At 64.7% G+C, this 10,505-nt stretch overlaps 2 protein-coding genes across 3 annotated transcripts in view; one reads left to right on the top strand and one right to left on the bottom strand.

Annotated features, from left to right (window-relative positions):
- Positions 1-10,505, bottom strand: part of RNH1 (ribonuclease/angiogenin inhibitor 1) — an 84,221-nt gene that overhangs the window by 51,869 nt on the left and 21,847 nt on the right. The window lies entirely within an intron of this gene.
- RASSF7 (Ras association domain family member 7) lies at positions 216-2,891 on the top strand. Of its 2 annotated transcripts, none has more exons than XM_061203938.1 (6): positions 216-288; positions 853-983; positions 1,143-1,855; positions 1,997-2,125; positions 2,202-2,283; positions 2,366-2,891. In XM_061203938.1, the coding sequence occupies exons 2-6, from the start codon at positions 860-862 to the stop codon at positions 2,395-2,397; spliced, it is 1,080 nt and encodes a 359-aa protein (XP_061059921.1). In that variant the 5' UTR covers positions 216-288; positions 853-859; the 3' UTR covers positions 2,398-2,891. The 2 variants fall into 2 exon arrangements, with proteins under 2 accessions (XP_061059921.1, XP_061059920.1); XM_061203937.1 differs by lacking the exon at positions 216-288 and adding an exon at positions 299-545.

Raw genomic sequence — 10,505 nt, 5'->3', positions numbered from 1 at the left:
CGGAGCCCCGCCCACACCTGGGCGCCGCCGGGGGCGGGGCGGGCGGGGAGCCAATGGGGAGGGCCAGAGGCGAGGCTCAGAGTAGGTGGCTAATGGGTGTCGGCACGGGGCGGGCAGTGCGCGCCGCGGAGCCAATGGAAGTGTGCGGGGCGGGGCGCGCCGGCCGTGGGCCAATGGGGTGGCGGGCCGGGGCGCTCCCGCGGCGCTGTAGGCGGCAGGTTGCGGCGGCGCCGGGCGCCTGGCAGCAGCCAGTTCGCGTCCGGATTCCGGAGGTAGGCGAGCGTCCAGGTGAGCCGCGCCGGGCCCCGGAGCTTCCAGAGCGCAGGGCGCGGCCCCGGACGGCGACTCCGACGGAGGGGCGCAAGCCGGGCCGGCGTGGGGGCCGCGCCGCACCTGCACCCGCCCCGGGCGGGGACAGCGGCCTCGCGGCGATCGCGGGGACGGGCGGGAGTGAGGAGGGGCCGCCCATGCCGGGTGCGGTGGGTCCGGAGGGCCGAGGTCTGCGCGCGGACGCCCAGCGGGAGGGGCTGTACCCTCCGAGCCAGGTGGCTGGGTCTGGTTAATGATTTGCCTTGTTCCGGGAGTGGGGCGGGGCGAGAGCAGGCTGGGAAGTGGGGAAGCCTCCGAGCGCTGCGGGAGGGCACACTGGTTCCCCCTTTGGGGGGCAGTGGTCTTTGCTACCCCAACCCCAGGAATGCGCGGCCTGCAGGTGGGGCTGGGCAGCAGACGCTGAGGGGCAGCAGTCCTGAGCCAGTTCAGGGGGTGAGGGGCAGGCCTCAAGGAGGAAGAGCGAGGCCAGGCTGTGTTGGGGCCAGGCAGGGCCTGACCCTGTGGCCTTCACCCTCCCTGCAGGACAGGGATGCTCTCAGGGCTGGCGGCCATGGAGCTGAAGGTGTGGGTGGATGGCATCCAGCGTGTGGTCTGTGGGGTTTCAGAGCAGACCACCTGTCAGGAAGTGGTCATCGCACTGGCCCAAGCGATAGGTGAGTCCCCTGAAGCACGGATGGGCCCAGCAGGTGCACCTGGGGTGCCCCAAGGAGGGTGGGGCTGTTGCTGATCCCTCTTGCCTTCCCCCAACTGCACAAGCCAGGTGGACAGAGGGTAAGGGATGTGGGCTGACTGACCCCTCTCCCCTACTCCAGGCCAGACAGGCCGCTTTGTGCTTGTGCAGCGTCTCAGAGAGAAGGAACGGCAGCTGCTACCCCAGGAGTGTCCAGTGGGTGCCCAGGCGACCTGTGGACAGTTTGCCAGCGATGTCCAGTTTGTCCTGAGGCGGACAGGACCCAGCCTCGCTGGGAGGCCCTCCTCGGACAGCTGCCCTCCCCCTGAGCGCTGCCCAATCCGAGCTAGCCTTCCCCCAAAGCCTCGACCAGCACTGGACCGTGAGCCCTGCAAAGCACTGACCTTCAGCCTGGGGTTCCCTGGGCTGGCCCCCGGCCCTGTGCCACCCGAGCCTGTGGGTCCCATAGCACCAGTGCCGGGCTGCTGCGCAGACCTGCAGGGCTTGGAGCGAAGGGTGCGCAGGAACGCAGCGGAGCTGGGCCAGGAGGCCTTCTGGGAGCAGGAGCTGCGGCGGGAGCAGGCCCGGGAGCGCGAGGGGCAGGCCCGCCTGCAGGCGCTGAGCGCGGCCACGGCTGAGCATGCCGCTCGGCTGCAGGCCCTGGACACCCAGACCCGCGCCCTGGAGGCCGAGTTGCTTCTGGCCGCAGAGGCCCCTGGGCCCCCCTCGCCCACAGCGTCTGTCGCAGAACGCCTGCGCCAGGACCTGGCCGCCCAGGAGCGGCAGAGTGTGGAGGTGCAGGGCAGCCTTGCCCTGGTGGGCAGGGCTCTGGAGGCTGCTGAGCACGCCCTGCAGGTGAGCCCGCTGGACCCCGCACCCCTGCCAGTTCCCCCATCGCAGGGTGGATTTGGGTGTCAGTCTCAGGATCAGACGAGGGAGAGCACAAGGCCGTGCAGCTCCACGGCCGTGCGCCTCTGAGGGTCCCGTGTGCCCTAGGCCCAGGCCCAGGAGCTGGAAGAGCTGAACCGGGAGCTGCGTCAGTGTAACCTGCAGCAGTTCATCCAGCAGACGGGGGCTGCACTGTCCCCACCCCCACGGCCGGACGGGGCCCCCCCTGGCACGCAGGTCAGAGCGGTTCTGGAGGGTGGCCAGGTCGGCGGGGGGCCCAGCCCAGCTCCAAGCTGACCCGCTCTTCCCACAGGATCTTCTGCCTCCGGCCAGAGAAGAGCCCCTCCCGGGAGCCCCCCAGAGTCCAGCCCTAGTGTCCAGCCTGAGCCCAGAGAGTATGTCTGTCTCCCCCACTCTGGGTGGGATGAGGTCCTTTTGTGGCCCCCGCAGCCCTCTCAGCCCATGCCTTCCCCACAGTCGCCCCCATGAGGCAGAACTCCTGGAGGTAGCAGCTCTCGCCCCAGAGTGGACGTCCAGTGCCAGCCCAGCCCTGGGCTCTGATGACACGAGCAAGGGCAGCCAAGGCCAGCCCAGCCTGGACGACAGAAGGCGAGCTCGGGATCACAGAGGACTCCTTCCACCATGCAGTGGGAAGCCCTGGTACCCTGGGTCTGAGATGGGACGCCTCGGAGCCCTAGGGTTTCTGCTGCAGGGGGCAGGGGAAGGCTGAGGACTGTCGCTCTAGTCCTTGTCAAATCTGCCCGGACCCCTGGAGAAGCACGGGGCGTGGCCAGCCCAGAAATCACTAGGCCCCAAAGGCCACAGCTCCGTGCTGGGGAAAGGAGGTGCACGGACCACCCTGTGTTCAGCCTGTAGGTATGTGCTTGCGTGCGGGCGGTATCCTTCCCCACGTCCATGTGTGTGCAGGTGCGTGCACACACGTGTGTGTGCTGCCTTCCTACCCCGACACTAAAACCTCAATAAACTGCCTCATGTGGCTTAAGCGTGTCCCGAGGCTGCACTGGGCAGGGTCTGTGGGGTCCCTGGGTAGTCCCCGGAGCTGCCTGGGGCTGGCAGCAGCCTAAGATCCTGAGATGGGGGTTTCCCAGGGACCAGTCATCAGTTGGTCTAAAGCTGGAGCTCCCAGGGGCTCACATTTCAGGCTGCTGTGTCCACCCACCCCCTGGGGGGGTGGCCCTTCCCTGTTGGTGTGCGGGGAGGGGGGGTTCTCTCCTTGGCAACCTGAGCCTGGGGTTGGAGTGGTGCTGGGCGCCTGAAGCAGCCTCAGCACTGACCTGGGTTTCTGTCTGGGCCCCTCCCCCACCTGGCTTCCCTCTCTGGCCTGCTCCCCACCAGCAGCAGAAAGCGCTGCTCCCTCTGGGGTGGCTCCTGGATATGAGGACTCAAGGACACGCCAGACCCGTCCATCAGGTTTCCTGAGTCTGAGAGCTTGCGGGGACTCCTGGGTCTGCGAGGCCCAGGGAGCTTTGCTGGCCCCCGGAGGGTGTGCTGCCCACCTCCGCTCCCCGGGTGGGCATGAAGCCTCAGCTGCATGCCTGCAGCCTTGGAATTGGGGCAGGGCGAGGTCCAAATCACAGCCCTTGTCCTGGCGTGGGCCACAGGCTCCCAGCTCCGAGAGCTGTGGCTGGGATGGGAGAGCTCTGCCGGTCAGAACCTGGGGGGCTCTGAGGCTTGGGTGCAGCCATGCGTATTGAGGAACAGGGGACGGGACAGCCTAGATCACAGGGGTCTTCGTGCTTTGTTTGGGGGCGGGCAACTTTGGGATGGACTCAGCCTTCTTCTGGGGTGGCCCCTGAGCCGGGCCTGGCATGCCCCACTTCCTTTGGGGCCGACAGTAGGGGACGTGAAGTCCTGAGTGCAAGGAGCAAGGAAACCACCAAGCGCACGGCTTATGGGAGTAACCAGGAGCCGGTACTTCCTGCCTGAGCTGCAGCAGGGATGGGAGTGGCTGCACAGGGCTGGTGGCGAAAGGGATCTGGCCCCGGCTTCCTCTGTGGAGCCCCCAGCCCATCCCCTCACCTGTCCGCACTCCTGCCTGACCTGTGACTCCAGATAGGGCCAAGCACAGGCCACACAGGGTGCAGCCCGGAGTGCACGGGCTAGTCAGGCCTTGCCCTGGGTGGGAGGACTGGGGACTGTCTGAGGGGCCTGCTCCCTTCACCTGTAGCCCCCACCTGTGCTCCAGAGGGTTGGATGGACCTCTGGGCACCAGCCCTGAGCCTTAGCACGGCGTCATCTCCCAAGCTGAGCACGTAGGCCAGCAGGGGGCAAGACCAGGTGCCATCCAGGGACCACCCTACACACACAGGGGAAAGGGGAGGACCAGCCCATGCCCTTCCCAGTGTCGTGGGCTTCCCCACTCCCCAAAGGGCGGCAGACACAGAACTGGGCGGACTTATGCCCCCTGGTCTCCTGTGTCTGTTTTCAAGGAACACCCGTTCCTTCTGAAGTCACTGGCAGGGACCCGCCCCTGGCCTGAGGCTGGCTCTGAGGACGCTGACAGCCCTCTTCTTCAGCTCAGAGAGGGTCCTCAGGCAGAACCTTCCTCTGAGGCTGTTCCAGGTGAACAAAATTCCACACCCCCCGAAAGTTGCCAGAAGTGCTTCAGATCACTAAGCAAATCCTTGAGTTGCTGAAAAGTTTACTTTTGAGTTTTAAACTGTACTTTGAAAACAATGATGTGAAATGTGCTGAGGTGAGGAAAGGCCCAGCTCCCATCAAACCAGTGGATGGCAGGGCAGGACCCTGCCTGCTGTGAGTACCGGGCAGCCATCCTCACTGTCGCTCTGCAGGGCCAGACTGTGTTGGGGGGAAGGCACTGGTGCCCCAACTGGCCTCAGAGTTCCTGCTTGCCCCCCGCCCCGCACAGCAGGGCCCTCCAGGGCTGGCTGAGAACACCAGGGTTCACAGACGGCTGCCCACAGTAAGTCATTGCCCAGTGGCAGCAAATCAGCTCTGCTGGTTCTCAACCCCAAAGCCACCAACAGCCTCCCTGCCACCTGAGAACCTGGCCCTGCCAAGCCTGCTGGGTGTGACACTCAGCACACCACATCGACCATCAGTTAGGACAGGGTCCCTCCAAAGGGGAGTCCGAGTCCACACAAGGCCCCATCTAAGCCTCCCTCCCCACCAGGCTGCTCCAGCCATCAGCCCCCACCACCTGGGAGAGGGGACAGAGCCTGCTGCTGGCCTCCTGGCGTCTGCAGGCCCAGAGGCTGCTCTGGGCCGGCTCCACAACCACAGGATTTTCACGGTGAACTCGAGAATCCCTAACAGCAAAGGCGGGCCTCCAGGAGCCCCCGCCCCTGGGAGGGTGTGTCGGGGGCACCACAAAAGGGTCTTCAGAGCCCCGACTCCCTTAGCAGCCTCGCTGAAGTGGCAGAGTGCACAGAAAAGTCAAATCTGTCACCACTGTCCTCAAGGAAGTCCCCAGAGGTAGCCCTCAAGAGGCTGGTTCTGGAGGTCCTTGTCCCGACGTCCAAGGGTCGAACCCCGGCATCCGTGCCTGCCCAGGACTGCCTTAAGCTTGGCGACATCGGGAAGGCGGTCCCAAGAACCCTGCACATCCTGACACCCTGAGACACACAAGGGAAAGAGAGTTCCCTCCAAGAGGGCATCTGGTCCAACCTGAGCCCCCTCGTGCGGAGGACAGCGAAGTTCCCTGAATGTCCCCCGTTTTCCCTCAGCCCACTGCTGGGCGCAGAAAAGCACACCCAGTCCATGGGGCGCCTTTGCCCACCACCCGCCTTGGCGCGCGCCCTCTGACCCGATGTGGCCGTCCCCTGCCCCGCAGGGTCACAGAGGGGACGGGGCGGTCGCGCAGCCCAGAGACAGATCAGCCGCTGTCACACGCACAGTGGGTCCGGAGCAGCGCAGTGTGCGGTGGGCAGTGGCTGCCCTGCGCCTGGAGGGACCGCCGTGCGGGCGGAGGGGTCGTCCCGCGCCCCCGACCCTTCCCTCCCCTCCAACTTGGCTGTCCGATCCCGCTGCCCTTGCCCGGTCCGAGCTCCCGCCCGCCGGCCTAGGACCCCTCGCGCGTCACCTGCGACCCCGGCACGGGGCCGTCGCCGGCTCTCTGCCCAACTTCGGCGGCGGCCGCGGCCCCCTCGCGCCCCCGCCGGCTCCGCGCTCCGCGCCCGGCCCGTATGCAAATGAACAGGTCCCGCAGCCAATGGTCGGCCGAGCCGGGCCCGCCCTGCCGCGCCGCAGCCACTGTGTGCGAGCCGGGGACGGGACGCCACGCCCACCGTCGCGCGGCCCCTCGCGGGCGCGGCCGGCGCGTTCCTCTCCGCACGTCGGCCTCTGGGCGGGGCCGCCACCTGCCGGGCGGGGCCTGCGGGCGCCGCGTCGCCGCCTGGCGCCCGGGGCGGCTCCCCCGCCGGCCGGGGCGGGTGGTACGACCCGAGGCGCTACCCGCGCCGGCCCGGGCGGTGGAACAGCCCGGGCGCTTCAGCACCTACTGCCCGCGCAAGCCGCGCCCCTCCCCGGGAACGCCGGGCTCTGGCACACGTAAGCCGGCCCGCGCCCTCGCGACCGCCTACTGCTCGCGTCTCCTGCACGCACTCCGGGGCGGTTTGGCTGGCGTTGAGGGGGCTCCGCTTCTGCCTGGTTTGACCCGCGACGCCCGCGGGCCGGCCCTGGGGACTCCTGGTCACTCCTGTCCGGAGGGGCCACGGCACGGGGCGCAGGGCCCTCGGCAGCTTGCCCCCGTCCTCTGCCCTGTCCTGTCCGGACATTGAAAATGTAGAAACCAAGGGAACGGAGCGTTTCAGACCTGGAGTCATCCACTCCTGGTGTAGCCCCAAGGTGGCAGCCAGGGGAGTCGTGGCCCTGGCCCCTTCTCTTCACACTCCCCTCGCAGCCTCCCTGAGGCAGAATCATGGGTCATCCGAACCCCTAATCAGGCAGAGAGGTGCCCGAGCCCCTTCTGTTCTCCACCATCCAGTCTGGAGAGTTAGGGTTAGGGTTAAGGTCCTCTTAAGACCTTTGTGTCCCCTCCAAAGTAAGCAAGAACTCCCCCGTTTGCCCACCTCCCTCAAGTCAACCAGAGTCTCTGGCACCTGCCTCAGAGCCTGGCCCTCCCTGGAGGACTCCATTCTCCAGGCTCCAGGCAGCTACAGAGGGCCCCTCTGGCCCCGACTTGGCCCAGGGACAGTACCTCCTCAGCATCAGCCACCCCGGCTGCTCTCCTGCAGCCCTCCTGCCCCCCAACGCACTACCCCACTCCTTGTCCTCCCCGGAGCCCACATAAGCCTGGGCTGGAGCCCACCAGTTGCCACAAAACCAGTGTGGGCCCCTCCTGCACCCTTCCCACCATCTTGGTCATTTCATGTCTTCCTTCAAAACTGTTGCCCAGGTGGCTAAGTGTGGGCCTCCAGGGAGGCATCTGACCCTGCCTGGGACCTCAGGAGCATGAAGCCTGAGTATAGAAGTTCAAGTGCAGGGTGTTGGGTGTGGCCCCCTGTGGGCAGGGCCTGCACCTTCAGGACTGGGCGTGATTGGGGGCGGGCAGACAGACAGAGGTTTGGAGGGGAGAAGTCTGGGATTCGGGGACAGGGACAGGCCAGAAGTCAGGGTGACTCCCAGTTCCTGCCTTGCCCTGCTGGAACAACCTCCAGCAGTGCCCCCTCAGTCCTGCTGGTTCCAAATGCACCCTTTATCACCCTCTGAAGTGTACTGAATGGTGGTCCCTCAAAAAGATATGTTATATCCAAATGCCTAGACCCTGTGAATGTTACCTTACTTGGAAAAAGGGTCTTTGCAGCTTGATGAGGTCATCCTGGATTATCTGAGTGGGTCCTAAATCCAATGACAAGTGTGCTTTTAAGAAAGGTACAGACACACAGGGAGGAAGGCCATACGAAGACCGAGGCAGAGATTGGGGTAATGCTGCCATAAGCCATGGAAGACTGAAGCACCAAAAACCAGAAGCGGAAACAAAGGATTCCCTCTACAGATTTCAGAGAAAGCACAGCTGTCAACCTAGATTTGGGACTTCTGGCCTCCTGGACTGTGAGAGAAGAAATTTGTGGTTTTAAGCCCCCCAGTCTGTGGTCATTTGTTATGGCTGCCCTAGGACACTGGCACACCTGCCTTCCTAAGTCAGGGATCACAGCCCTGCCTGTCTCCTTTCCCCGGCTCTGGCCCTGTGTGTTTGTGCAGGACTGATGGCAGGGGACAGGGCCGACCTGGGCTGGACAGAACCAAGGGAGCTCCCTGTCCAGCTCCACCCTCCTGTGCACACGAGGAGAGGAGCATGCATCCTGTGTCTGGGCCTGCCTGGGCCTGCAAGGGGCGGGAGCAGGGTGTGCCAGCATGAGCCAGGACCCAGTGAGGGCTGCAGGGTACAGGTTTTTTTTTTTTCTCTCTCTCTCTTTTTTTTTATTTATTTGTTTTTGGCTGCGTTGGGTCTTCGTTGCTGTGCGCGGGCTTTCTGTAGTTGTGGCGAGTGGGGGTTACTCTTCGTTGCGGTGTGTGGGCTTCTCATTGCGGTGGCTTCTCTTGTTGTGGAGCATGGCCTCTAGGCGCGCAGGCTTCAGTAGTTGTGGCACGCGGGCTCAGTAGTTGTGGTGCATGGGCTTAGTTGCTCCGCGGCATCTGGGATCTTCCCGGACCAGGGCTCGAACCCGTGTCCCCTGCATTAGCAGGTGGATTCTTAACCACTGCGCCACCAGGGAAGCCCTGCATGTGTTTATTATGACAATCTTCCAGCAGGCCCCAAGAGTAGCTGCAGATGAGGGTGGGAGGGGCTGATCCCGCTCCAAGGGGGCTCCAAGCTGCTTGTCCAACTCCTTCCCAGGAGCTTTAGTGGCGTGCTCCCACCCACCCAGATTTGGGATCCTCTGCTGGGCGGTGTCCTCATATCTAGTGGTCTTTGGCAGGTAGGCATGTGTGTGCAGAAGGGCCGACACTTGCTGAGACCAAGCTGAGAGGGAGGGGGAGGTGTCTGGTGCAGGGTGTTTACCATGCTGGACCCCACCCATCCAGCCCTCAACATCACTACTTTATAGCCAACTAGGCACAGAGGGATTGAGAAACTCTTCCGAGGTCACAAGATCCATACTTACGCTGAGAGCCAAAGTGTCCGGGTTTGGGTACCTGGCCTGGGTGACACCCAAGAGGTACTATGCTGTGCCAGCGCCACACACACACACACACACACACACACACACGCCCACAGAGAAGATTCCCTCCAGAGTCCCTCACCTCTCTGGCACCATCCATTCTTCCTTTCTGCAAAGTCCTTTCTGGAGCCTGTAAGCACGCGGGTTATTTCTCCCCTCGTAAACAGAAAAAACAAAACAACCTTCTCTCGGTGGGCTCCTTCCCAGCTGCCTCCACTTTTGTTTCCCGCTTGGTGCTCGCCGGCCATCACTCTTCTCGCCTTCTCGTTAAACCGCCTCCAGCTGCCCCGCCCCCCAGAGCTGCTATCCTCCGGGTCACCGGTGACTCCCACCTCGCTCCACACAGGCGTCCTCCTGGATGCGCCTTCTTCCCCTGGCTTCCAGGAACCCTTCCTGGTTTCCCCTTTTACCTGGCATCTCACATCCAACTCCTCAACAACCCCCACCCCTCGGTTCTGTCTTCAGAATCTACCAGGAGCGGATCGCTTCCCGCACCTGCGCTGCCCCACCCCAGCCGGCACCACGGTGGTCCCTGAAGGGGGGTTGGCCAAAGAGGCCTCCCCACTGGTCCCCCGGGCCCGCCCCCGCTGCTCCAGTCTGTTCACCCGCTGCCGCCCGGGGGATCCTATCAGCCAGCGCCTGTCACCCTGCTCAGGACCCTTCCGTGCCGCTCTCCGCCCGGGCCCACTTCGCGGGCCTCCCTTCTGTGATCCCGGCAGCTTCTCCGAGCTCTCCCCACGGCTGCTCCCTCCGCCATCACGTCTCGGCCGGGTCCATCCTCACCCGCTAACTACCACTGGCCAGTCCTCCTGCCTCCGGAGCCCCGGACTCTGCTCTTTTTATCAGAGCACGAATCAGCTTCTCACACACCATGCGGCGCAGTGATTCGCAGCGTTCATTGTTTACTGTGTCTGGACAAGATGGGACACGGGACTGGGGAATCGTCCTCGCTGTGCCCAGCGCCTGGCGGAGCCCGCGCAGAGGGTCCATCAGTGTTTGGTCGGAGTGAACGGACGGCACAAAGCTGCTCGTCCCTGGAGCGCCACCAGGCCGTCCCGGCCCGCCTCTCCGCAGCTCGCGCTTGGGGTCTGAGGGATGGGAGGGGAGTGGTGCGGGGACGGGGCGGGGGCGCCGCGTCGAGCGGGACCCGGGCTGGGGGCGGGGCCATCGCACGGGGCGGGACCCTGGCTGGGGGCGGGACCCTAGGTTGCCAGGCTTCCGCTCCCATACGCCCTGGGCGACGGGCGGAGGGTCGGACTGTACCAGCTCCCCGACGGGGGGGCAGTCCCAGAACAGCCCAAAGGCGGGAACTTAGACACCTCAAGTTCTTCCAAGCAGCTTGTCTCTTTGGACGGTGATAACGCATTAAACAGTGTTTCCAAAGCCGCGAGATCCCCAAGCTCAGGGAGCGGCTCTCTCTTCCACCTCAGGCCTTTCTTCCCCTCCCTGGTCCCAGTGGTTCCCGCCAACGG

The sequence above is a fragment of the Eubalaena glacialis genome, chromosome 10 (genome assembly GCF_028564815.1).
Source record: "Eubalaena glacialis isolate mEubGla1 chromosome 10, mEubGla1.1.hap2.+ XY, whole genome shotgun sequence".
Classification (NCBI taxonomy): Eukaryota; Metazoa; Chordata; class Mammalia; order Artiodactyla; family Balaenidae; genus Eubalaena; species Eubalaena glacialis.
Note: the sequence above shows the minus strand (reverse complement) of the source record. Positions and strands in the feature narration are given on the sequence as shown.

Coding starts and splice junctions, on each gene's coding strand:
- RASSF7 (XM_061203938.1), top strand. CDS start 860: ATGCTCTCAGGGCTGGCGGCCATGGAGCTGAAGGTGTGGGTGGATGGC. Junction 984..1,142: donor CGCACTGGCCCAAGCGATAG/GTGAGTCCCCTG, acceptor CCCCTACTCCAG/GCCAGACAGGCCGCTTTGTG. Junction 2,284..2,365: donor GTCCAGCCTGAGCCCAGAGA/GTATGTCTGTCT, acceptor CCTTCCCCACAG/TCGCCCCCATGAGGCAGAAC.